The sequence below is a fragment of the Rhineura floridana genome, chromosome 4 (genome assembly GCF_030035675.1).
Source record: "Rhineura floridana isolate rRhiFlo1 chromosome 4, rRhiFlo1.hap2, whole genome shotgun sequence".
NCBI classification, from domain to species: Eukaryota; Metazoa; Chordata; class Lepidosauria; order Squamata; family Rhineuridae; genus Rhineura; species Rhineura floridana.
Window position 1 is genome coordinate 112,899,212 of NC_084483.1, and position 27,765 is coordinate 112,926,976.

The 27,765-nt window shown below is 43.6% G+C and overlaps 1 protein-coding gene across 12 annotated transcripts in view; it reads left to right on the top strand.

Annotated features, from left to right (window-relative positions):
* The window catches only part of ADGB (androglobin), a 244,834-nt gene that overhangs the window by 72,811 nt on the left and 144,258 nt on the right, over positions 1-27,765 (top strand). For 10 of the 12 annotated variants that reach the window (XR_009762282.1, XR_009762281.1, XR_009762283.1 and 7 more), the window contains exons 17-21: positions 1,776-1,878; positions 12,072-12,216; positions 12,839-12,953; positions 20,727-20,894; positions 26,229-26,364. Coding sequence is in view for 8 of the 12 variants with exons in the window: in XM_061624063.1 (XP_061480047.1) it covers positions 1,776-1,878; positions 12,072-12,216; positions 12,839-12,953; positions 20,727-20,894; positions 26,229-26,364 (667 nt within the window). In the remaining 4 variants the exon portion in view is untranslated. The remainder of the gene's footprint in view (positions 1-1,775; positions 1,879-12,071; positions 12,217-12,838; positions 12,954-20,726; positions 20,895-26,228; positions 26,365-27,765) is intronic. The other 2 variants (XM_061624059.1, XM_061624061.1) reach the window with 1 other exon arrangement.

A 27,765-nucleotide genomic window follows, 5' to 3' on the forward strand; every position in this document is an offset into this window, starting at 1 on the left:
GGGCATAGGTTCCTGTGTTCTGACCTTCTGAATTCATCTTGAAATGGACTGTGGTTAGCACATAAGAGTTAGGCAACCTATTTTCTCAACTTTGCTTTCATTTCTTTCCTTGGATGGTAGATGGCAGCCATTCCCATCTGTTGGACTATCAAAAGAAATTTCTTTCAGGTACAAACCAGGATTCCCTTTTAGGATAAAAATATTTTGAAATATGTATATGAAAAGAAAATGCATATTTAAATGAGTATTTTAAAAATAAAATACATATTTATGAATTTTTGTAACTTTTTTAAATGTACAGATTAATGCAGAACTGGGACAGAACAGACTTATGAATAAACACATGCAAAATTTATATAGATCAGAAATAGGCTGATCCATCCATCTTTAACAACAAATTGTAGGCCTCCTTGTGAAATATTAGGAAAAGTTATTGATGCAACTTATTACTCACTTGCTCCCAATCTCTTTATTGTTTATTGATAATTCACTTTTATGACTGAAATAACTTGTATGTCACATTTTCAGCAATTTTACAGTATTTTTATATAGTGCATCTTTATTTGCTCACTGTACATTACTCTGTAATCAATCTGAAGTCAGTTGTACCAAAACATATCACAAACTCGGATCAGAATATTATCTACATGTCCTCTTCTCTGATTACTTTTTGCTATGACAGCTTTGATTCGTTGTGGAAGGGGGTAGGAATAACATAGGAAGCAGCATTATACTGAGTCAGACCATTGGTCCACCTAGGTCAGTACTGTCTACACTGACTGGCAGTGGCTCTCCAGGGTTTCAGGCAGGAACTTTTCCCAACCCTGCCTAGAGAACCAGGGATTAAACTGGGGACTTTCTGCATGCAAGACAGATGCTCTACCACTGAGCTATATGTCCTTGCCTCTCTAGTTTGCACACACAAACTCCAGTGCCAACATAGAGTTTTTTATGAGTTGAAATTGTCCCATAAGAACTTCAGCAAGACCCTGCTGGATCAGGCCAATGGCCCATCTAGTTCAGCTTCCTGTTTTCATAGTGGAGAATCAGATGCTTATGGGAAGCCCACAAGCAGGACATGAACACAAGAGCTCTCCCTTCCTGTTGTTTCCAGAAACTGGTATACTGCCTCCAACCATGGAGGAAGATCATATTCTTGGACATCCTCACTGCACTCTCACTTTATGCACAGAACTATACAGAGCTCTTGATCGAAGAAAATAAGATTAATTGAATTACCTAGGAACTACAATATTTAGCATTCAAGTAGGATCTTCAATTATGTGAAATTAAACCATGCACTCTAATTTCAATTTCTGATAACATCTTGCTCAGTTTTTAAGGTGAATTGAAATATATTCACCCAGCGTGAGTAAAATTGTGCTGCAGACCACTTTTGGCTTCAAAACTTGTGTTGCATTTAAGCATTGTGTTCTGATTAATTAAGATCTAGTTGCAGAATTCCTAAACCCATGACTTCATTATGTTAAGTAGTTTTAGTGTCTTCTCATTTTAAATATTAACACTGAATTAAATTCAGTTTAGGTTAGGAAGGCATTCATAACATTCTTCTTAGGAGAAACCTAACCTTTTTCTCAATAGCTACTGTCAGGAAGCAAAACCCAAGATTTGATAAAAAGCTTGATGACCTTTCATTGTTCACTTTATATCATATTTTGAAAAACAGAGTTTGAAATATGACTCAAATGTTATCAAAGGCCAGTTGCTGCAACATTAGGTAGATATTAAACATGAATGCTCTTTTTTCCTTACAGATGTTAGATGATCGTGTTTTATATTATTTATGTGTGGACAGTTTGAAGTCTACTGATATTCTGGTTAGCTTTTCTGCATTAGTACACTGGGGAGATTCCGGAGGTAAGACCAGTAAATGTAAAAAGGTAATGCTAAAATTAATTCTCTTGATTTTTTTCCAAGAGGGACACAAAAATAGAGCTCCATTAGAGCTGCAGTATTCCTTCTGTGTATGTGTTCTTCTCCTGTATGTTGACATGTGGTTTGCTCATTTTACCAAGAATACTTTATGGAAGTCTTGCACCCAATTAAATACTTTATGGAAGTCTTGGACCCATTTATTTGATCCAGGATTGCAGCTTTTATCTCCTAGCCATCTAAGAATATGTCAGAGGGCTTTAATCCAGCCAACCTCCTTCCTCTCTAATAATTCTAGCCTGATTCTGTGGCTTGCTATGATTCACTGATGAAAAGCCTCAAGGCATATGTCAGAATAATGCCTTAGTGTGGCTCAATTGTTATTGGAGTAAACCCTTTACTTCAATATTGCTTTCTTATTATTCTGCTTATACGGCTTTCTTATTATTCTTATTTGCTTTTTAAATATTTTTTTTCTGCAAGCTGTCCTGAAACTGCTTTAATAATGTCTGTTTCTCCAGAGGTGGTGAACACATGATATGGTGTGTTACTCATGGCCAGAGACAGCTCCTTCTCAGCTTTAGCCTTCCTGACACCATCACTGCAATTCAGTGCTACCTGTCTGTATTCTTCCTTTGTGGCCTCGCCTTCCTTCCACTTCCTGTATGTGTCCTTTTTTGTTTTCAGGACATCTCTTAAGCTTTTTGTGAAGCCACATTGGCTTCTACTGTCTTCCCCTTTTTTCCTTGATGGAATTGTTTGCCATTGTTCCTTTACAATTTCCATTTTTAGAAATTCCCACTCATCTCGGACTCCTTTTCTCATTAGGGTTGCTTGCCATGGAACTTACAATTGTTCTGAATTTATTAAAATTGGCTTTCCTGAATTTCTTGGACAGGCCATATTTGGCGGAATTTGTCTCCCAACAGATATTGGGGTAATTGAAGCCCCCAGTACTACTACATCATGCCTCCTCGAAATATTGGCAATTTGCTTTGCAAAAGTTTCATCCTTGTCTTCTCCTTGATTGGTGGCCAGTAGTAGACTCCAACCACCATGTTCCTTGATTGGTGGCCAGTAGTAGACTCCAACCACCATGTTCCTTTTATTCTTTGCCCCATTAATTTTAATCCAGATACCCTTGCTGGAGCTATCAAGCTTGTCTGACTGTATTTCTGAGCAGGGATATATATTTTTAACACGTAGTGCTACTCTGCCTCCCTTTCTACACCTTCTGTTCTTTGTGAACAAGTTATATCCTTCAATTTCTGTATTCCACTCATGGGAGTCATCCCATCAAATTTCAGTCATACCTATCAAGTTATATTTACTCTCCTGTATTAAGAGTTCAAGTTTGTCCTGTTTGTTTCCCATACTCCGGGCATTAGTATACAGACATACAAGACCATGTTATTTAAGGCCTGGCTCCCTTCCTACATTTTTATGAATATTACTGGGCCCCATTAGTGCCATTCTCTCAGTTCCTCTTACCATGCACAAGCCTTTGTTAGCCGTTACCACCATGTTTATGTCTTCCTCCCCTTTAGGATTCAGTTTAAGGCTCTCCTGATGAAGTTCTCCATGCTGTGGCCTAACACATTCTTCCCAGTCCTTGTGAGGTGCAACTCATCCTTTGCCAGCAGTCCATCTTCCAGGAAGTGTAGCCCGTGGTCCCAGAATCCAATTTTCCTTAGGTGGTCCGACATCACGTGGGATATAGTGCCATCTAGTGTTCGAAGGCAAGAATGGATTGAAGTCAAGACCTGGGGCATTGAGCCCCTCCCACTCCAGTTCATTCTTGCCTTCCTTCGTTCGAGGTGTTTGGATCTTCTATAGCGTTGTTAAGTTTGTAATTGAGTGTGTGGGACTGTGACTTTTCCTCTCGTTCTCCCTCCCTCCCTCACCCACTTTTTGTATTGTCTGGGACGTTTTTTGGGGGGATTTTATTTTATTTTTGACTCTTTTTTGCTTCCCTCTTTCAGTCCCTTAGTTGGGGAATCTGGCGGCTGCCGTTTTCCCTTTAGGATCCCGTCTCTGCGAGACAAGCCTTAGCTGAGAGCCGCGGTTGCAGCTCTCTCTTCAGCCACTTCATTGCCTTGCCGCCGTCTCTCTCCCAGGCAGCGGCTGTTTTGTGTGTGTGTGTGTGTGTGGGCTCCTGTCTGTGAGACGAGCCTTTGCTGAGAGCCACGGCTGCGGCTCCCTCTTCAGCCCTTTCCTTACCTTGCCGCCGCCTCCTATCCCAGGCGGTGTCCATTTTTTATTGTTTGTCTTGCCAGGAGCCGCAGCTGCGGCTCCTTTGCCTACTGCTTTCAGCGGCGGCTGCTATTTGGAGGCTCCTGCCTCCTTGCCAAGCAGCAGTTGGAGTTCGCTTCTGCGGCTTTCTTAGATTGTTTTTACCGCCAGCGCCTTGATCTCCAGGCTTGGGGGGCACTTACAGGCGTTGCTGCCTCCCCCCCCAACTGTTGCCTGCCACTTACCGCAGCCATGTTAGGCCTTTTTGGAGTGCGTGGAACCCTCTGCCTGTCCACCATTACTCCTCCTTCTTCCCTGCCACCATTTTTATTTCAATTTCCCGCCCTTTTTTGCTGGCGCCATTTTAATTTGCCCCATTTTTCCCGCCTTTTTTGTCCTCCTTGCTTGACTGTATAGTTACTAAAAAACTAAAAAAAAAAGTCTCAAAGAAAAAGCCTGCAAGGCTAATTGCTACAACAGTGTCTCCACACTTGGTGACATTTGGTGCTGTTCACCCCCCCCACACCTGTGGGCGTGTTCTAAGCTTTACCCACACAACGTATTTACATTGGGACTTACCTGCGCAGCAGCGACACATTGGAACTGTATATTGGGATTTATCTGCGCAGTGGCTGCTTATTGGAACTGTACATACCTCGCCACACCGCACCCCTCACCTCTGTGCGTGTGTTGGTGTTAATATATATATATATACAGCATTGCTGGGCGCTCAGAATGGTGGATCAACACTCAGAGACACATTCGGCAGCGGCAAAGAGACCCTGCAAGTCCTCCCACCACAAGTCTACCAATCAAAAACTACCCAGGCTTCACCCCAAGGCAGTGGCTAAAACTAAACACCACAGTGCCACTAAGCGCACACGTTACGTTTCGGTGCCACATTCTGAGGCTGCTAACCAAGAACACTTGACAGCACTCTTTCACTCGCCAGCTGGGTCGTCTGAGTATGACTTCGAGGGGTTTCCTAACCAGCCTGTGGACTGCCCCCCTCAATCCACTTTACCACCTGCGACTCATACGTCTCACCAGTCCAGTGAACCCCCTGCAGCTATGCCTCAACAAGGACTACAGCCTTCTTTTTACAAGGCCCTTCAGTATAGTTGCTGTGTGCGTGCTGCAGGGTAAAGAGAATCCTACACAAGGCCCTTCAGTATAGTAGCCTGGATGTGTACTGAGGCTGGTTACTGAGCCTGTTTGGAGCTGTACATTCTCCCCCATCCGTGGGCGTGTACTAAGGCTATTTGGAACTGTACATTCTCCCCCATCCGTGGGCGTGTACTAAGGCTGTTTGGAACTGTACGTTCTCACCCATACGTGGACGTGTACTAAGGCTATTTGGATCTGTACATTCTCCCCCCCTGGGGGCGTGTACTGACCTTTCTCATAAGACTTACCTGCACAGAAGCTGCACTGCACCCCTGCTACGTATTTACCAAAGTGCATTTGGGACTGTATATTCTCGCCCACCTGTGGCCGTGTACTGAAGCGTGTGTTAGTGATATATATATACTGTACATTCTCTCCCACTGGTGGGCGGGTACAGCAGCGTGTGTTGGCAATATATGTATACTGTACATTCTCCCCATCTGTGGGCGTGTACAACAGCGTATGTTGGTGATATATACCGTACATTCTCCCCCATCTGTGTGGAGTGTACGAAGAGTGTGTTGGTGTTATATAATGCACCCCCCACCTTGTGCGACAGGGGCACAGCAACCGTGTGAGGCCCCAGGACATCTCTGTGTAATAAGCACAAGCAACCCAGTCTTCATTCCAAGGCTGTCGCCAAAACCACACACTTATCTGGCTACACCGCTGCCAGGAAAGCACAATACGTGTCTGTCCCGACTTCAGAGGCTGCTGGCTATGACTGATTAACAGCCCTCTTTCATACACCTGCCGGCTCGTCTGAGGATGTCTTTGAAGGGGCCCCTAGCCAACCTACTGGGAACTGTCCTTCTCAACCCAAGTCATCAACTGGGGCTCATACATCTCGCTGGTCTGATGAGTCCACTGCTAATTGGCCTCAACAAAGGCACCAGCCTCTGCTCCGCCAAGTACAGTCAGTGCCCTCGGATCCACAGAGGGCCGCTCTGGCCCCTCATCTGGGTTTACAGTTGTCCCCCGAGTTTTTCCCACAGTTGCAGAACTTACTGGGCTTCTTCTCACAGGTGCAGTCAGGGTCACAGGCCAATCCATTCCTTCAGCTAAATGCACAAGGACATTCTGGTGCTATGAGAAATTGTGGCTGCAGTGAACCACATCCACCACCCTCACCAAATCCTTCTGATGTCGCTGGAGGCAGGACTGGCGATGGGACTATCGGTTCGGAGGATCCCTCGTATTCTCTTCTAGCCAAGGGAGGTGAGTGGAGCATTGCTTTAGAACAGGAGGAGGATGCATAGAACAGGAGGAGGATGTTTCATAATGCAGACTACCCCTCACTCGTATTGTTTTGGACACCTTACGTCTCCAAACTTTCAAGAATGATTCTGCTACCCCTCTGTGTAAGGGGCCAAGGTTTTGAGACTTCCAAGATCGACAGATCACTACCCCCTGTGCCAGATCCTTTGACAAATTGGCCAAAGGACAATGGGCTCGCCCGCAGCAGGCACGTCATTTTCTGCCCTCACCATAATCATGAGGCTACCGCTTTAGCCTTGCGGGCCTCTGCTGCAATTTTAATATTCTCTACAGGTTTTATGATGTGGCTGGATAATTTCTTAGACGACCCTAATCCAGGTCCGGTGAGTCTAAGAAAGGGCCTGCTAATAATTGTCTGCCTATGTAGTGCACTGTGGCAATACTGCATCTTCTCCATTGTATGCGTGTATCTAGCTGTCCTGGTGCCATATTCAATCAAGCCTATTTCTCTCGGAACTTAGCCACCATGGTACATCCACCTTCCTCAATCCATACTGCCCTACTTGGATGACTGTTTTCCTCATTGTGCATGTATCGTGATCCGGACAGGACAGACCAGCCTCAGGGACAAGCCAACCGTACAATGCCTGGGCGCAACACAAAGTACAAGTATTCCGTCCTTCACTCCACGGCTGTCGACAAAACCAAGCATTTAAAGACAGGAGCAGTACTACATCTTCCCTTGTTTGCATGCACTGACCTCTCTCCAAACCACTCTTCCTATCTTTGTGCGTTTGTTGATGGCATATACCGCAACTCCTGCTTTGTGCGTGTATATGACGAAAGATCAGCAGCCAGACGCCTACTCGCGTGCATATTTTCTAATACAGCCAGACGACTGGTGAGTGTGGACCAGCCCAGGCAACAGGTGAGTCCATATCATGTAACTAACCTCTCGCCCTTTTTGGCTGGTAGCCAGCCAGACCGGGCAGAACTTTCTTCTCCTATTCACTGGGGCAGATTGACTGGTGACCATTTTATTACCTTTGCCTCCTCCGGTGGGCCCCTGTCAGAGGTCTACTCAGGCATGAGAGCCATATCCAGATGAGCAGCCTGCTGCTACTGCAGAGTAATAAGGAGCTCTTTGCTGTTCCTTATCAGACCACAGGCAACACTGTGCAGAGGGATACTCTCGCTGCTCCTCCCCACTGTGTCCCAAATTCAAGACCACTGTGAAAGGATGCCCTCTCTGTCTCTTACCACTGTGTTCAGTGGTTTTGATTATTACAGGTACGTCTCGGCTACAAGTTCCTGGCTTCGTCTGTATTTGATGGTGTTTGCATTTTCTTGCCTGGGGATACTTCTCTGGGCTATGTTCAAAGGTTATCCGATCCCATCTACCACATGGAGCCTCTTGGCGAAGTTTACAATTGGCCGACATATCCAGACAAGCGGGCTGCTGCTGCTGCAGAACCAGGTTATATTATCTACGATCCTGTTACGCAAGATCAAAGATGCCAGGCCATAGACATACCAGGGCAGAAGAACACTCTCGTGGCTTTTCTCCACTGCATACGATTATCCTAGCACTCAGGACTCGCTCCTCTCCCTTCTTGAATCATGTTAGGTTTTACAGTCCCTGTCAGGCCAGGAACTACACCAGTGCAGAGGGACACACTCTATGCCCCTCCCCACTGAGTGTGACTTTGGTTCTCAGAGATTGCCACATCCCCTTCTTAGATGTGTGGTTACGCTGATTTTATGAGTCAATGCTCCCTCTCCTGAGGTGCTTGTGTGCTTGCCTCACTGGGTTTTGGAGCTAATTAGCGGCAGATTGCTCCTCTGCTTCTGTTAAACAGCTTGAGCTTGCTATTATCACTCCCCTCTCCCTGGCGCAGCTCTCTTTGGCTAGACTACATTTAGAGTCACTTGGTTGGGCCCTTTCTGACCTCTCCTCTTGCAGGTCCTGCAAGCCCTGCAGCGGCCTCCTTTTGAGCCCCTTCGATCTGTGCCATTACGTCTTTTGGCCTTCAGAGTCTTGTTCCTTGTGGCGATCACCTCGGCGAGAAGAATCTCAGAGTTGGGGGCACTGTCCTTGGCCCGCCACCTCTGTATTTTCCATAAGGACTCAGTGGTACTACGTCTCGATCCTTCCTTCCATCCCAAGGTCATTTCGGCGTTCCACTGTAACCAAGACATTGTTTTGCCTTTGTTCTGTCTGGATCCTGCTCATCTGCTCGAGAAGGCCTGGCACTCGCTAGATATCTGGAGGGCCCTCAAGACCTACCTGTCTCGTACCCAGGACATACGGTCAACGGATTCCTTATTTGTATCCTTTCATCTGCGTACTCTGGGGAAAAAGGTGTCTAGCTCTACATTATCTTGTTGGTTGCGTGCCTGTATTGCATTGGCCTATGAGTCCCTTCAGCTGCCAGTGCCTCGTAACATAACGGCACATTCCACTAGGTCAGCTGCCACTACGGCTGCCTTCGCAACCAATGCTCCTCTAGCAGAGATTTGCAGAGCGGCTGTATGGTCTGCCCCAAATTCTTTCATACAACATTATAAGATAGACCGTTACGCTTCTGCTGATGCCTCTTTCGGGAGGTGTGTGTTACAACAGGTTATTTCTGCTGAGTAGCCAGGAGGCGGTCCCTCCCTATTAGGGGCTGCTTTGGTACATCCCACGTGATGTTGGACCACCTAATGAAAATGTACCATTGGTATCACCTGAAGGATGATTTTCTTAGGTGGTCCGACATCACGGCCCTCCCTTTTTGGAAGATATTGGGGTTTTTTGTTACCTTACCAATTATCACTCTTCAGGGTTATAATATTTAAACTTTTTTGCCAAGTCAAGACCAATTTGGACCTGTTTAATATGCTTGCGATCTTTGGGTCATGTTTTGGGACACTGTTTCCTTGCTGTTAGGCCCGTTGGCCTTTTCTGTCTTTTCAGATATGTCTCTCACTTCAGTCTCGTCATGAATGAACTGGAGTGGGAGGGGCTCGATGCCCCAGGTCTTGACTTCGATCCATTCTTGCCTTCGAACACTAGATGGTGATATACCCACGTGATGTCGAACCACCTAAGAAAATCACCCTTCAGGTGATACCAATGGTACAATCCCTTGCGTCAGGACCACTTTCATAGCCAGTCATTCACTTGGAATATTTTTCTTTCCCTTTCTACTTCTCTTCTAAGTACTGGAAGGATGGATGAGAAAACTATGAGGGCTCCAAAGTCCTTGAGTTTCCTTCCCAGAGCTTCAAAGTCTGACATGATTTCTTCGCAGCTCCGCTTGGCAGTATCATTCATTCCCACATGGATGAGAAGAAAGGGATATCTATCAGTGGGCTTTATGAGTGATGGCAACTCTTCCGTCACATCTTTGATCCATCCTCCAGGGAGGCAGCATACATGGTGGGCCCATGGATCTTCTTGGCATACCTGGGTTTCAGTCCCAATCCACTGCTACTACTATTCTCTTCTTCTTGTCGTGTGGTGTGGTTTCATTGCCTCTGCTTGATTGAGCTTCAGCTCACTGTTGTGTGGGGTTGCCTGTAATTCTTCCCCTGCAGGCTATCCTCCAGTCTCATCCTCAAGAGCCTGAAAGCGGTTCCATAGTTCCACCAGTGCAGGGTGTCTTATAGCTCTTCTGCTCCTGTCACCCTTTTCCATGTAGTTTCTTCCACTTTGTTCCTCTTCTCAACACTCTCCTCTTCTGCTTCATCTTGCTGTAGTTCTTCCACCTCCTGTACTTCTTTTTGTTGTTGTTGTTCCAGTTTTCTGTGTAAGAAGTCTTCATTTTCTCTTATACTCTTGAGTGTGGCCACCCACCATTCCAGGCCTCTTCACTTTTTCTTCCAACAGCACCCCCAGCTTGCACTTGTTTATTTATTTATTTATTGTACTTATATACTGCCCCATAGCCAAAGCTCTCTGGGCAGTTTACAGTAACTAAAAACATTAAAACAAATATACAAATTTAAAAATGCATCTTTTAAAAACAATTTAAAACACAATTTAAAAATTTAAAACAATTTAAAACACATGTTGCATGTGTACGCCATAATGTTCTCAGGCAAGAAAACAAACATTGAACACACATTTGCAGTTCGCCACCACTGGAGAGTCTTTCATCTCTACTGCCTTTTGTTTCTTTCTAGTTGTATTAGAACAGTGGTTCTCAACCTTTTTTGCTCCATTCCCCCCTTTCACCATTGTTCAGAATATAATTCCCCCCTTCCCAAGATAGTCTCTCATAGCGTGTTGACGTTTCGCGAGTGACGGTGGTGTTTCTTGTGAGAGAAAAATTTCTTAGTTTATATTATAACAAAATTTCTTGGAGCACTTTCTGGTCTTTAAATAATAATTTAATTTTGCAAATCAAAATAATGCTGCATGTTCAAGAATCGATTTTAATCTGTGACATTCAATAAACTTTATTGAATGTCACAGATTAAATTAAAAACAAACTACAATTTTACAGATTGTACATAATTTACAGGACATCACACTTTGCTGAATAGTGGTCCCAATTCCCCCCCTGGAACCCTAAAATTCCCCCCTTGTTGAGAACCCATGTATTAGAATGACCAGTGCTTCGACTGTCCTTCTTTAGGGTACACAGGAGAGTCCCACTGGTATGTGGTCCACTGTACAAGAAAAAACAAATTCAGGACCTCCCCGGCCGAACTCCTCTGCCAAACTCCTGTTCGCTCTTCCTGTTAGTGCGCTCTGTTCTCTCGCTGTCTGAGAGCTGGCTTGCTTCTATATCATCTGAACAAGCCTACATAACTCCCTCTGCTCTGCTCAGTTAGGAGTCAGGAAACAGAATGCCCAACTGTTGCATGAAGAAAAACGAACTAAATATTTCAGGGTTTACACAGAGGGAAAGGGCATTTTCAAGAAGTATAGTTTCTTCATGCATGTGTGTATCAGTGTGCATGTGTCTCTGTGTTAAAGAATTTCAGTTATGAACTTTCAATACCATTAAAATAATATACACACTATTGGACCAAGTATTTCCCCTTCCACACACTACACCGTTGACTCCATATGAATCACTGTCATCTATAAATAGAGACCTAATCCACTAAGCTAAAAACAGCAAAGGGAGTTGAATATACTGGCTTTATCATTCCCCAGTATATTAAAGGTATTGAACTGTTAAGAACAAGAAGGCTTAGATGAGAGACATGTTAGGTTGCTGTATTATACTCACATACCTGGACTAAGCCCCATTGAACTCTGGGACTAACTTCTGAGTAAACATGTATAAGATTGCACTGTTTCATTTTTTCTGAGTACAGTGTACATTTTGGTGCTTGCCCTGATTTCATATGTTCGAGGCAGAAAGGAAAAGGGTTGATGAACTTCCTTTGTTCCTTCCTTTTGCCTTATACTCTATCCTATTGAAAGAATGATTACTGATATTTGCAAGTTAATAACTATGTTCTGTGACATTTGTGAGCGACTAATTATGGATATCATCTAAGCATGTATAAAGATATTAGTTTGGTCAAAAGAATAAGTTATCTATACACCTTTTTTATAGCAGTTGCACAAAAAGAAGGTCACATTATGCCCAAAGGATTACTCATGGTTGAAAGTTTCTCATGGAAGAATCTGGCTCCAGGACAATTAATCCTGAAGATCCACACGTATGCCACTAAAGCTGCTGTGATAAGTCTTCCTGCTGGGTATGTGCCAGTCTACTATATGTTTTCACCTCAGCAGTTAAAGACATAGCAATTGTGTTGTCGTGTGTTCAAAGTACTTTTCACGTATCACATCTCATAATGTGCTGAGGCTGAGAAATAAGCATTTTGTCTTGTGTTACCTCAATATTTAAATAAATGCAGCTTTTATTGATGCTTTTATCAAATTTACTGTAATTTTGTATGCTGTGTACCACCTGCAGTATTTTTATGAAAAGTGTGGTCTATAAATATTTAAATAAATAAAATAATTCATAGCAGTGCTAGGATACTAGGATACCTCCTAGGGGGGAGCTGGGGGAGGGCTCTGGCAACCTGTGAGGGACAGGGGAGGGCTTTGGCAATGCTAGGCAGGGTTGACAAGCGAAGTGGGCAGGGGAGCAGCCCCTAGTTCACATTTAGTTTATTTCAAAGTCTACAAACATATCTGATCCACCAAATAATCATAGAAACATTTTTTTGCTATGTCCATTAAATGTTTTGAGAACCAAGCGACAAGTAACTAAAGAATAGACAAGAGGGTTTTACCTGCATTGAACAGTTTTGAATTCTGTTGTATTTGAGTTTTTTTGCTCATTAGTGTGCTTGTTTGTTTTAAATGTAGGCGCCACGTGTTACTTTTCACTGCAAGTTCTCCCATAGGGCACCATATCTTTCTGTGTAGCTTGGTCCCATGTGTGTTTGGTGAAGAGGATATTGTTCTGCCAAATCTTGAAAAGGTATTTGTTACCATAGCAACTAGAGCTATATTCCCATTGATCACTATTGACTTTAGAGAGCTCTAGCATTTTATTTTTTTATTCCAGTGCTTGGCTTTGAAAAATAGTTCAGCAAAGTTTTCATGCTGCACAATTCTCCTCAACTCCATTTTAAACATAAGAAAGGATGTACCATACTATGATCATCATTGTTAATATGTATGTACACTCAGACAATCTCAGCATATAGATGTTGATCCATGTGTAATAATAGGGGGGAAAGGAATTGGAATTAATGGAAGGTGTTTCTTGTTGTTAGATTCTTGCACTAATAAATAGCATAACAATGACTTATCTGACAAACGTCAAAGGGAATAGCCCAGCTGGCCCTAGAAAAAGTTGTTACTATAACATAAGCCAGGATCCAAAGAGCTACTTTAGACATGCCTAGTGGGGCCTTTACCACATAAGTTGGGTGGCTGCTGCCTATGAAATACAAGCCCAAAGCTCTTTGGGAATAGGAAACTAGTTACTCTGTTCTTTGGATTCCAGCAAAAAGTATATTAAAGATTCCAGCCAAGAGGTGTATCCAGAGTGAATGTAGAATTAGGATGAGATTCTGATTTAGGATTAGGTCTGAGGACAGATTTTAAAAAGATCATGGATGGGAAACGCAGTGACAAGCATAATATATGTGGCGCTAGATAGAATAAAGGATCTCACATTTATTACTCCTAGAAATGTTTGGTATTTAAGGAAGCCTGTAGCCAGTGAGAAGGAAGTTGCTGCTTTATCCCATCAGACAACACATTTAGTGAAAGAGAAGCTACTTCAGCAGCAGCCTTTAGGGGTTAAAAGGGTGGTAGAAATAGCTATAAATGAAGGAAAACGTTGGACAGTTAATTTCAAGGGAGGCAAGAGCCTTATTTAACAGCTGTCCAGATCACTGAAAATCAACAACTAGAGTTGATCTTTATATTGAATTTATATTGAATACCACCCCATAGCTGAAGCTCTCTGGGCTTATTTTGCAATGCCAACTGTTATTCAAGTAACAGTATTTTTTTTTCATATTATTGCAAATTGTTCAACATGACCCAGTTTATTATTTATGTTTCAAATGATAAATTGATTCAGAGGAAATTTAATTATGCTAGGTGTCACATGCATTTTCTGATTACTACTACTATTAATAAAGCTGCCCCGTGTGGCTCCTTTAAACTTCCAATTTTGGAGATTTGAAGGAGCAACATGAAGAGGCTTGCAACCCCCTTTGCAAGCTGCCCCACACTGCTCCTTTAAGCTTCTGCAATCAGATGTTTAAGGAACAGTGTGGGGAGATTTCCCCTTCTTTGAGCAAGAAGCAAAGCTGATTCCAAAAGGCTTTCAGACAGCACAGTGCTGTGCTTTGAAGTCCTGAAAATCACGGCTTCAAAGTGCAACACTGCCTGATACCATTATGATGTCAGGTGAGTGAGATGTTTGGCAGCAGCTCCCTTATGAATGCTTCTAGGGCTAGGGAGGTTGGGTTGAGTCACCACTGGGTGAGTCATAACTTACAATACCTTCAGAAAAATTAACATCATTTTAATTTCAGCTAACAGGTTAGATAATATTTGTAAATAGATCGGTTCACTGAAACACCTTGTGGTAATTAATTACACATTTCTGAAAGTGCATTAAGCAATCCCAATGGCTAATTACTTTAATAGGTGACTTTCTTATTATGAGGTTTTTATGCCTCTTCCATAACATGAACAAATTTTCATTGTCAAGGTTTAATTCCTACTGCAGTGAGAGTTTTATTTGAGAAGTAGTTTACATGTTTCTCAACAGATCCATAATTATCCTGCACTATCTTTTTAAAATGGGAGAAATTTGGAAGACATTTGCATAATACCAAAATGATACTAAGCTATCAAGGTGTTTATGCAAACTGCAGTGGAAATTTTGGTTCCTGACTGTATTAATGCTACTGGTCAAAGGCAGGTGCCCAGCATTTTTTTTAAAAAAAATTGCCAATCATATAGGAAGAAAATCCTGCAGAGTGACTACACAGTGAGTTCAGTGAGGATCTCAGCTCTTCAAATGAGTAGTTGGAGTTCAATTTCTTCAGGATTTTCTTTCCAAAGGATTTCCTTCGTGACTTTCACAGAACCAACAAATGCATTTATACACATGGAGTTGCAGTGGAGAGTGCTTCTGTTCGTGGTTGTAGCCATTTTCCACAGGTAGCCTGCCATCAGATTGGGTAGTACTGCCATCTAGCGTCCGAAGGCAAGAATGCACTAGAGTTAAAACCTGGGGCTCGAGCCCCTCCCACTCCAGTCTTCATTCTTGCCTTCGTCCGAGGCAGATCAGAATTTAAACAGAGCGTAGCTAAGTCTTTATTTTCAACTCTCCTCCTTATCGCTTTACCTCTTTATTTCTTCGGGGTTTCCCCTGAGGCTCCACCAGCAGCAGCTGCTGCTTTCCCGTTTAGCGGGGGCTCCGCAGCTGCGGTCCCCCCCTCCCTTTTTTCCATTTGTTATTCAACCTTCTGAGCCTCCAACAGCAGTGGCTGCTGCTCTCTCGTTTTTGCAGGGGCTCCGCGGCTGCGGTCCCCTCCCTCATTTTTTCCGTTTGTAATTCAGTCTTCTGAGGTTCCAACAGCAGCGGTTGCTGTTTTATCGTCTAGCGGGGGCTCCGCGGCTGCGGTCTCCCCCCTCCTTATTTCTGTCTGTAATCCAGCCTCTACATAGGGAAGCTTGCGGCGATAGATCCCTCGTAGACCCGTTTCCTCCCTCAGGGATTACTGAAGGTAGCGCTCCCGTTTTCCCGCCAACCCCGATATCGCGGCCGCCATTGTTACTTATTTATTCAATTCTTTTACAGAGGCCCCTCAGCCCGGCTGTTCATTCAGCCCGGCTTGGGCTTAATTAGGCTTACTTATATCGCCTCTCTCGCCTGTTTTTTGGCACCCTCCGGTGGCATATCCTTCCAGCTGGCTCCCGGCTGTTTTCAAACCCTTCTAGGGACTTAGTGAGAGGCTCCGATATCGCGGCCGCCATTTTGTTTCGTTTTTTGCCGCTTTTTTCTTTTCTAATACTTTTCTCACTTGTGGGACTTGTGTAGTCTCCTGTTAACAAACATATGCTCACCTAATATATTCACCTAATCAGTATTTCCCTCAGACACATCAAGTAGCCCTGTTGTGGGACTTGTGTAGTCTCCTGTTAATGAACTTATATTCACCTAATCAGTATTTCCTTCAGATACATCAAGTAGCCCTGTTATACCACACCTTCCCCATTGTGTGTGTGTATATTTATAGGTGCACCTCCAGTAGCCCCGTTATACCACACCTTCCCCATTGTGTGTGTGTATATTTGTAGGTGCACATCCAATTGACTTATGCTCCACCTTCGGCGGCGCATTATTAGTCTGTGCACCTTGGCGGTACCGCACCTTCCCCATTGAGTGCGTGTATCTAGCCCTGGCCACACTGCGATTGTTAAATAAGGCTTATCTTTTCTGGCAGTGTAACTAGCGGTCTCGCACCTTCCCCATTGTGTGTGTGGACTTTGCTCGTGGCCAAAGTGGCAGCGTAACTAGCGGTCTCGCACCTTCCCCATTGTGTGCGTGTACTTAGCTTGGCGCCAACCTTACCCGAGTCGTTATTTTCCTCGTGCTGGGCGTACTTACTCCTGTCATACTGTCTCTAGTCTGTCCTATACTATTTCTACCTTAGCTCTGTTACCGCTCCTTCCCCATTGTGGGCGTTCATTCAGAGATTGACATGGCGGATTTGAACCCTGAGGTGACAATATCCCCTGAAGCAGGCCGTCCATCACCACGCCAGCCAGCTAAACATAAACACGCCAAGGCAAAAGCAAAGACTAAACACCTGTCTGGTCGCCGGGCGCCCAAGAAGGCACGCTACGTATCACCCTCGCTTCTGGAGGAGCCTCGCCATGCAGCCGTTCCTGCACTTTTCCAGTCTCCTTCTGAGTCATCAGAGGAAGAGTTTGAAGGATTCCCCAGTCAAGCTCCTCAAACTCCGCCTGGGCAGCCTCAAATTCCTCTTCAGGAACAGGCGCTACCGTCTTCCACTCTCCCAGGGATACAGTTGACCCCTGTCTTCCTGCAACAACTACGAGAGCTGCTGGGGTGCCTATCCCAACCCCAGCCTTCTCTACATTTGTCTTCTCAGCCCGGAACCTCACGACAGCCCAGCTCTGCAAGACACCCTGGTGACAATACTGATGCTCCGCTACCCTCTCCTAACCCATACGAGGTGGTCAGGGGTAGACTGGACGTAGAGCAATCTCAGACTGATGACTACATGAACGTTTTTCAGACTGACCTGGATGAATGGAGTGGGGAATCTGACCAGGAGGAGGAGATCTCCTATCGCCTATTTGACCTGGCGGATTTCTCTCATCTGTCACGTAGAGTCATGGACACTCTTGGCATTCAACCAGAACTTGTACAACTGGTTGTCCCTCCTGTCAAGGGTGCCAGAGTTCTCTGAAGCAATCATTCCGCTGGTGGGTATCCACAACTTCCCTCACCAAGGGGACACCGTTTCGGGACCCAACCAGAGTCCTAATCACCATGGATGCCAGTCTGTCCGGCTGGGGAGCCCATTGCAACTCCACCTTTGTCCAAGGCGTGTGGTCAACCCAGGACCTAAGTCACAACATCAACTGGCTGGAGCTCAGAGCTGCTCATCTGGCTCTGAGACACTTCCAGCCACTATTCGCTCTACAACATGTCCTCATTCGGATGGACAATGTTGGCGTGAAATCTCACATCAACAGACAGGGGAGCACAAGGTCCAGGGCTCTGCAGGAGGAAACGACACGAATCTTCGACTGGGCCGAGTTCCACCTCCTGTCATTACGAGCAGAACACCTCAGCGGAACTCTAAACGTTACGGCCGATTGGCTCAGCAGGCAAAAGGTCCATCCGGGAGAATGGAAGCTTCATCCGGCTGTGTTCTCTCTCCTTCATCGGCGGTTCGGCCCTCTCTCGCTGGATCTCTTTGCCTCCAGCCACAACTGCCAACTGCCTCGTTACTTCTCAAGGTACCTAGAGCCAATGGCAGAAGCAGTGGATGCTCTGACGACACCATGGCCAGACGGGCTCCTGTATGCCTTCCCGCCTATATCCCTCATAGGCAGGACATTGACAAAACTCGGACTCGAACGGACACGGATTTTACTCATAGCACCTTATTGGCCTCGCAGACCCTGGTTCTCGGACCTCCTCTCGATGTCAATGGCGGATCCTTGGACCCTCCCAATCAGGCCGGATCTTCTCTCCCAAGGTCCAGTTTGGCATCCGGACCCGAACTGGCTCAGCCTGACAGCCTGGCTTTTGAGCGGACACAGTTGAATACTGCTGGTCTTTCTCAAGGGGTCATAAACACTATTTTAGCATCAAGGCGACCGTCAACTACTCGAATCTATCAGAGTACTTGGCGTGCTTTTTCCAGCTGGTGCACTTCTAAAGGTTTTTCAGCACCCCAAGCCACTGTACAGCACGTTCTACAGTTCCTATACAGAGGCATGACATTGGGACTCAGACCGAACACCCTGCGTAGACAGCCCTCCACCATCTCGTCAGTTCTGTCTGTTTCTTCATCGGCAGCACCCCTGGACACTCACCCGCTCATCAAACGCTTCTTAAGAGGAGCTACCCACCTCTCTCCAGCTGTACGTCACCATTTTCCATCCTGGAACCTCTCCAAAGTTTTGCAGGCATTACAGCGACCTCCATTTGAGCCTCTTGCCTCAGTGCCTCTAAGACTGTTGTCTTTTAAAGTCCTTTTCCTCGTGACTATCACTTCCGCGAGGTGGATTTCGGAGTTACAGGCCTTGTCATCGGCCCGTCATCTCTGCGTATTCCATAAGGACTCTGTAGTCCTGAGGCTGGATCCATCGTTCTGTCCTAAGGTCAACTCAATCTTCCACAGTAGCCAGGACATTGTACTTCCATCCTTTTGTCCAAAGCCAGTCCATCCCCTCGAAAAGCCCTGGCATTCGCTGGATGTTAGGAGAGCTCTCAAAGTTTACCTCTCTCGCACCCAGGACATTCGACAGACAGACGCATTATTTGTATCCTTCCATCCGAGATCTTTGGGAAAAAAGGTGTCCAAATCCACTTTGTCCTGTTGGCTTCGAGCCTGTATTTCTCTTGCATATCAGTCACTTAATTTGCCAGTGCCGTCTAATATCACGGCTCATTCGACCAGGTCTGCTGCCACTACGGCAGCTTTCCTAACTAATGCTCCTCTTACAGACATATGCAGGGCGGCGGTATGGGCTACCCCTAACTTATAAGATTGATCGCTATGCTTCAGCTGACGCCTCTTTCCGGAGACGTGTCCTGCAACACGTTATTTCTGATTTGTAACTCTCTAGGAATCCCTCCCTATTAGGGGGCTATGTTGGTACATCCCAGTCTGATGGCAGGCTACCTGTGGAAAATGGTTCCTTGGACCCACCTGAAGGGTGATTTTCACAGGTACGCCTGCCATCACGTCCCTCCCTTGTGGGGGATTTCTGGGGAAATTTGTTCAGTATTTTGTATATAGTTCAACCTATATGTTTCGTGCTCTGTCTGATTTTCTTTAGTTAAAACCTATTCTCATGTTGCAAGTTCTATGATATTTGCTATGTATATTTTCTTTGCTGCTGGGGCTTTTGCCCTTTGGTTACTTTCAGATTTACCACTTCGGACTCGTCATCATGAAGACTGGAGTGGGAGGGGCTCGAGCCCCAGGTTTTAACTCTAGTGCATTCTTGCCTTCGGACGCTAGATGGCAGTACTACCCAATCTGATGGCAGGCATACCTGTGAAAATCACCCTTCAGGTGGGTCCAAGGGACCATTCTATGCTTTTCCCATGCTTCTCCTGTTTTTCTAGTTTTTTTCTCTCCAATAGTCAGTCAGCATTCCATGCCCCCACTGAGCATGCTCAGTTCTCAATAAGTAGTTTTTCCCCTCCATTTTAGGTTTCCTGTCCATATTTGAGGTTTCCAGGGGGTAGACACCCTGGCTCCCTACATTAAAATGGAACCATCTTACTTGCCAGAAAGGTGTTTCTCCCTGGATGATAGTCCATCAAGTGGGCTCTGGTGATTCTCTGGGGGCACCAGGACATTGCTAAGTGGGTACTGTCTTCCTCTGCTAGTGCTCGAGGCAGGAAAGAGTTAACACTCCAACGGACCGATACCACAGCCCCTCCCACAGAGTGCTAGTTTGCTGTCTGGCCAAGCTTAAAAATATAATCTCAAAACTCAGATAGAAAACACTGATTACATTGAATTAACTGTAACTATCATGAAACTGAAATAATGCACACTGCTAGATCTGTTCATTGACCTTTTACACTCCATCCATTTTCCTATTATCTTTATTGTCTTTACATCCCAGGGTGGGCCTTGGCAGTGGCCTGGTGCCCTCCGAGAAACACCTTTCTGGTGAGTAAAACAGTTCCATTGTAATGTTGGGAACCAGTGTGTCCACCCCCTGGAAACCTAAAATAGAGACAGGAAACCTAAAATGGAGGGGGGGAAACTACCCAATGAGAACTGAGCATGCTCAGTGGGCATGGTTTTTATGAGAACTTCTCAATTCTTTCTGTGGGGACATTTAAAAACATAGGAATTGTGTGGGAATTTCATGGTCAGTAATGTAGGTTCAGCGCTTCAGTAATTCCTAATGAACTGAAATTATATATATGTGCATGCATGCTGTTGGAATACTGATAAATGTTCTAATGGTGGTTTATGTATTTTCTTCTCAGGAAAGCTATCTGTTTATGGAACAAGCCACCGCTATAATGAAAGCAATTGGAAATGTGATAATTAATTTTGGACATGCAGAAAACCTTCCCAGAGCCACGAGGGCACTGGAATTAACACATTGTCCTCCTGGCCTCTGTGGTACAGGAATAGCTAGAGAACACTTCAAGGTAAAAAAACCAGGTACCTTATTCTTCTGTTAGAATGTAGAATATATTCTATGTGCTCTCCAAATGATTATTTTTATAATGCAGCCCATTGACTGACACTCTTGATAATGAAAATTCAATTTGTCATCCCATGTAAAATTGCACATGTAAACATATTCTCATGAATTCCACATCAGACAGTTTCTCAGTATTCCCCAAAAATCTAATCCCATACCCTGTGTGGTATGAATTCATAATAAATGTAACCACATTGATGTCTGTTCTGGGGTTGCTCAGTGACAGAAGAACATAGAATCAGATTATATTCACTAATAGGCAAAAAACCTTGTGGTTTAAGAACATACCTATAACCTACAGATATTTCTATCAAACTTTAAAAATCGGGAATTGAGCAGCTATAGTGAATGCACCAGAGGAGCAGGAGACCTGACCACCTCTCTGAAATATTGTACTACCCTACAAATTTGTCAAAATGCAAACACAATTTGGGTTGGTCTTTCATAGTCCAATCCACTTCCTGTGTAGCTTGGAAGAATTTGATAACATGCCTCTGAGCATATAGTGAGTGATGGCAACACCTGCATTCTCCAAAGATGGAGAATTACATTTTTGTATGTTTGTTCATATTCTTCTTACTTTGCTTCTTTCCTGTGGTACTATTGTTTCTACAGAGAATCTCATCTAGGAAATTTCATTTTCCTCATTATTCATCCTAGAAACCTGTATCAAATTTATTTTTATTAATTTCAAAGCCTTTTTATTGGTCAATGTCATATGATGGTGAAGACAGACTTTTATGTTTCAAATTGGAGGTTATATTCTATTTCTGTTTTGGGTGCATTAATAGTTGAATCTGAAACGGCAGTTTGATGTAAAATCAGACTGATTACAATATGTTGCTACTTAAGCAATGACTCAGCTGTTGCGAAAAATGAAATTGGCCTACCCAAGATGCATGTTTCCAACCTGCTATGTTTAAAGCACTTCAGTTAAGGAAAGGTGGGCATGGTCAATTAATTAAAAACATAGAGCACACCTAGAATTCTGCTAGAATATATTTCACCTTCCACTGTTTTATCTTGTGCAAACTGAGACACTCCAGATGTCCACTGGAGACTATTCTGTAGAATAGTGAGTGCTATTATTCCATAATTGTTTTTGGAGTTTTTTAGTGTATATTTTAGAAAGTGTTGCTGTGCTTCACATATTCACAGAAACAGAAACAAAAGAAAATGATTTACTATAAGAAACCTCACTAAAATTGCAAAGTAAATCAAACATATTTAAAGTGACTATCTGAACTATATCAACTGTATCTTAATATTGTTGCTTCCTTCCTGCTAAAACAACATCAGCACAGCACATGTCTTGTTTCTGTTATTTGGGTTGATTGCAGATGTTGCCACCACTCACCATATGCTCAGAGGCACATGTTACCAAATTCTTCCAAGCTACACAGCAAGTGGATTGGACTGTGAAAGATCAACCCAAATGGTGTTTGCATTTTGACCAATTTGTAGGGCAGTCCAATATCTCAGAGAGGAGGTCAGATCTCCTGCTCTCCTGGTGCATTCGCTATAGCTGCTCAATTTCCCTGCTTTTTAAAGTTTGATAGAAATATCTGTGCACTATAGGTACGTTCTTAAACCACAAGGTTTTTTGCCTATTAGTGAATTTCTCTGATTTTTAATCTGGGAGGTAAGTAATGGGATCCTGTGCAAGTTTTCTGAGAATGTATTGAGTATTTGCATGCTTATTGAGTTCAGTGGGATTTACTCCCGTGCAGTCATGTTTAGGGTAGGTAAAACTGACCGGGGGGAAGCGAGGGAGGGCTGGATAGGGCAGGGGAGGAGGAAGAGAGAGGGGAGGGGAAGGAGGGGAAAGGCAGGTCTGAGGGGAGGGAGGGGCAAAGGAAGGGAGAGGGAAGGAGCAAGAGGGAGGGGATAGGAGGGTGGAGAAGGGAGGGTGGTTTGATCATTTGCATACTTTTTGAGTTCAGTGGGATTTATTTCTGTGCAATCATGTTTAGGATAGGTGAAACTGACATGGTGGAGGGGCAGGGAGGGGAGGAGATTGTTGTGTCCAGGTTGGGACTCAGGAACCAGACCAGTTGGTGAAAGCAAATCAGTTTTTATTAAAGTAATATCCAGACAAAGACTACGACGTCTCATGAAGTTTCACTACAAAACATAACCTGCGGCTTAGAAGAGAGTTGACAGAACAAGGAACCACTATTCCCCCTGTCCCTTAAGAAGGGGTCAATTGAGCGCGAATTCTCTCACTCCGCCTCAAAGTGCTCTCATCCACACCCCTCCTGTTCCCCTTCTTTTGCTGCCTCTTTTGCTGTCTCCTTGTACGTGGTGAAGGGGGTGCCACTGCCCCCTCCCCTTCTGAGGACTCTAATTCAGTTATGGGGGAAAGCGGGGGGGCAAGGTCTAAACCATCTGGCTGCTTCTCCTGGCTTTTCCCTGGATCAGGAGGAGGTTGGATTCCCCCTGGCCCTCCCTCATTCTCCAACTGCTCTAAGCTCGAAGGGGGAGGAGGCGTGGGAAGCTCACGGGAAGGATATGTGTCTGTTGGACATTCAAGGTCTTCACTGCCAGACAGTTCTATCTCTGAGATTCCCTCCCCCTCCTCTGTGTCTTCTTCACACAGCTCTGGCCAAATGACCCCCTCCCTCTCCTCATCTTCTGAAACATCAGGGCCCCAATCCTGCATCCTGACAGAGATTGAGTGGGTGGGCACCATTCCTTTCCTTTCCAAAAGGAAAACACTGTGAACAATATCATTGTTTTTCAGGGTTCCCCCACCTTTTTATTCTACAGCAGGCACATATAGTCTCGTACCCAAATTTAAACCAAAGCTGTCCCTGGCCACATCCACACCATACCTTTATTTCACTTTAGACAGTCATGGCTTCTCTCAAATAATCCTGGGAAGTGTGGTTAGTGAAGGATATTGAGAGTTGCTAGGAGATGCCCTGTTCCCCTCACAGAGCTTCAATCAGAGTGGCTGACTGTTAAACCACTCTAACCACTGTCGCTTTGTCAGGGGAATAGGAGTCTTCTCTCAGCCCCATTCAAAAACTGCACTTCCCAGGTTTCTTTGGGGGAAGCCAGGACTGCCTCACGTGAAATCAAGGTCTGGTGTGGGTGTGGCCAGCAGCTGTGGGTCTGGCTTTTAGAACACTGACAATTGGTTCTTACTGAGCATGCCCGATGTTATCATTGAGTTCAATGTAAAATTTCTTAAATTAATTAAAAATCAGCCAGTCACTTTTTAAACTTTTAAACTGCAGAAGATGAAGGTCAGAGTATGGGCCAAGATCAGTAATAGGAGTACAGATACTTAGTGAACACGGCTGATTTTTAATTAATTTCAACAAAATGAGAACCAACAGAAAAAAGTCAAAAAGGGCTCTGGGTTTTCTCTCTCTCTTTTTACACTTTGAACTCTCAATTCTCTCTGACTGTTTTGTGTATCGCCATGAAAATAGAGAGGGTTGTTAAGCAAGTGTTTCTGAGTTCAGGACTATAAGATTTGTAAGGTTTTGTTTTGAAATGAGCTTGTGGGAAGCGTCTGAATGGCATGGGGTATATTTTCAATTTAACATTGCAGAATGCAAAAAATCCATTGGCTATAGTATACAGCCACTCTTGTGGCTGTATAATACTCCTGGCGTGAGATGCTATCTCCGCAGCTCAGCTAATTCTAAAACATTCCATAAATGAAATGTTGGTCTTGTTCCAGTGTGGCACCCAAGAGTTTTTTTAATTATAGAAGGGGTGGGACTGATAGCAGTGTCTTCAGAACAGATCCTCACTCCCTAACTTCTCAGTAAGAAAGTGAAGAGTTTTAAAGGCAGGTCCACTGAGCAGCTGTGTCCCTATCTCAAAGGACTCTGATTGATTGATTGATTGATTGATTGCATTTGTATACCGCCCCATAGCCAAAGCTCTCTGGGTGGTTTACAACAGTTAAAATCATTAAAAACAATTATACAAATTTAAAAACACATTTTTTAAAAAGCAATTTAAAAACATGCTAAAATTCCTGGGAGAAGAGGAAAGTCTTGACCTGGTGCTGAAAAGATAACAGTGTTGGCACCAGGTGCACCTTGTCATGGAGATCATTCCATAATTTGGGGGCCACCACTGAGAAGGCCCTCTCCTTTGTTGCCAATCTCTGAGCGTCCCTCAGAGTAGGCACCTGGAGGAGGGTGCCTACTCCGAGCATAGTGTACAGGTGGGTTCGTGTCGGGAGAGGCATTCCACCAGGTATTGTGGTCCTAATCTGTTTAAGGCTTTATAGGTTAGAACCAGCACCTTGAATCCAGCTCGTAAACATACATACTTGCTCTAGCGGTGACTGCACAGACTTTAGGATTATGCTGTGCATGTTGCAGTAGCAAACATGGTATTGAGCTACCCATTTCTCAGAACAAAATAGTTTGATTTTAGACGGGGTTTTAAATCGTTATCACCATTGTTCTTGTTTTTACTACTACTACTACTACTGGTCCTAAGCTATGGTCTGAAGGCACATAAGGCCAGCTCCCTGCTGAAGCTAAGCAGGGTCAGGTCTGGTCAGTGCCTGGATGGGAAACTGCCTGGGAACCATATGTAAGCTGCCTTGGGTTTATATCATGAAAAGAAAGGTGGGGTATAAATGTAATAAATAAATAAATAAATCATAAATACTACTACTACTACTGCAATAGAATAAGAGCTTGTCATCCACTCCATGCATCAACCTGGTATTGCAGTTATTGTTAATGAGTTGTCAGTTGGTCAGATACCTTAATACCCTAAATTTTGAACTGCCCCCACCCTGTGACAAATGCTGAATTATTATTGTTGTTGTTACTGTTATTGTTACATTTATATCCTGCCCTTCCTCCCAAAATTTGTTTGTGTTGGTTGATTCTTAACAGTTATGCAATTAAATGTTTTACTAGTAGTGATGTCATTAGGCAAACATCTGATACTACAAACAAATACAGTATTTCATTGTATATATTTCACCAAATCTGTAGACAGCAATCATGTTAGGTGGCTGGTCTGAAATAAGATGATATCAAAAGGAATTCTAATTTAGCAGGAGTAACACATTTTAAAGATTCTACTCATCTACTCAGTCTAGTGTTCAAAGATTTAGACTGGTGTCTGGAGATGCAGTTTAGTTATATTTTCTCTGAATATCCTTAAAAATACTACTACTAGACAGATAAATAGATAGTCACTTTTCCTCATAAAAGTGACCCAAAGAGACTTACATTAAAAATAATGCAATTGCTGACAATAATTTGCTGACAATTTCTCTTTTACATTTTAGGCTTTCAATAATGCTTTCTGGCATTTGATGAAACAAATATTGGGAAATATTCCTCCCAACTATAAATTTGCTTACAGATGTTTCACTTTGGATTTTAAAGACAGTGATGCACCTGTTGAAGACACTGACTCCTCAGGTAGTATATGAAAGAAGAATTTATAAGCAATATTTTTTCTGATCTATTTGATAGTATAGAAAAATTCAGCTGTATGTTGTGAAATCTAGCCATTTGTAACACCACAAGCCAGAGACAAAATTCTTGGGTGAATATTCCCTCACCTAATTGATGGATCCCACTATTTTTTAACTCATACAGCAGAGTTAATATGCTGCTGCTAATTTTAATTCTGTATTAACATACCTTCATGCCACTGAATTTGTCTGGGTTTTGTGTGTACTCTTGATGTTCACCCTCTATTTATTATCGTAGCCAATTACTGGGACAGTATTAGCAATAATGGCCCTAGAACATTTGAGCATTGTTGATACTCTAGATGCCATTGTTGATTCTCTAGATGTTATGGTGAAGCAAAACCCCTTTTCTTATAAAAATAAAAATCTCATACTAAGTCACCTTTGAGTTTTTGAGAATATTAGTGATCCCCACTCAAAGTATTATTCTCTGGATGCATAAAACATACTAAAGGTAATACAGAAATTAGTAGTAGTAACAGGAATAATTAAGGTAAGCCATGTTTTTTGAATAAAGAATACATAGAATAAACATAGATTGATATTAATTCAAATTTAAATGATTATCTTCCTGCTTTGTAGAATATTTCAGTGTTTGAAAAAGCTCAGTTTCTTTCTGTTTTCCTAGAGCTTCATTTATTCATAGGAACATAGAAAGCTGCCTTATACCAAGTCATACCATTGATCCATCTAGCTTAGTATTGTTGACACTGACTAGTAGCAGCTTTCAACGATTTCAGGCAGGTGTCTTTCCTGGCCTTATCTGGAAATGCCATAGATTGAACCTGGAACCTTTTTCATTTTACTGTGAGCTCTCCAACTGAGCTACAGCCCTTCCCATTTCAACAGCACTGCAATCATTAAAGTGTTCTACAAGAGTAAAGAAATAATTTCAGTCATGTATATGTTCTTGAACTTTAATTGGATTTCAGTTTTAATTAGTTCCTGACACTAAGAGTACAGCACATCACTTACCTAAACTTGCAAGACATGAGTCTAGCACTCAATACAAAAGGAAACTTAGTTAAAAAAATCTGTTTGCATTTTATGTTTTCCCAGACTTAAAGTGAAAATACATTGCACCTAGTGTGGAGAATGAGACTGTCCAAGTTCACTGTTTGAGGTCATCCTAGACCAATCCAAAGTACTTTGGGTAGCTAGTACATTCTTTCCAATAGTTGGCAGCCAAAGCTCTTGGAAGTTATAAGCAGCTACTGTTGTTGGTTCCTACAAAATGACAATTAGCAGTGTATTGCCTCTGAAACTTGAGGTTCTGTTTTTAGCAATCAGGGCTAATCAGGGCCAGTGCAAGACATTGCACCACATGAGATGGCAGACCATGCTG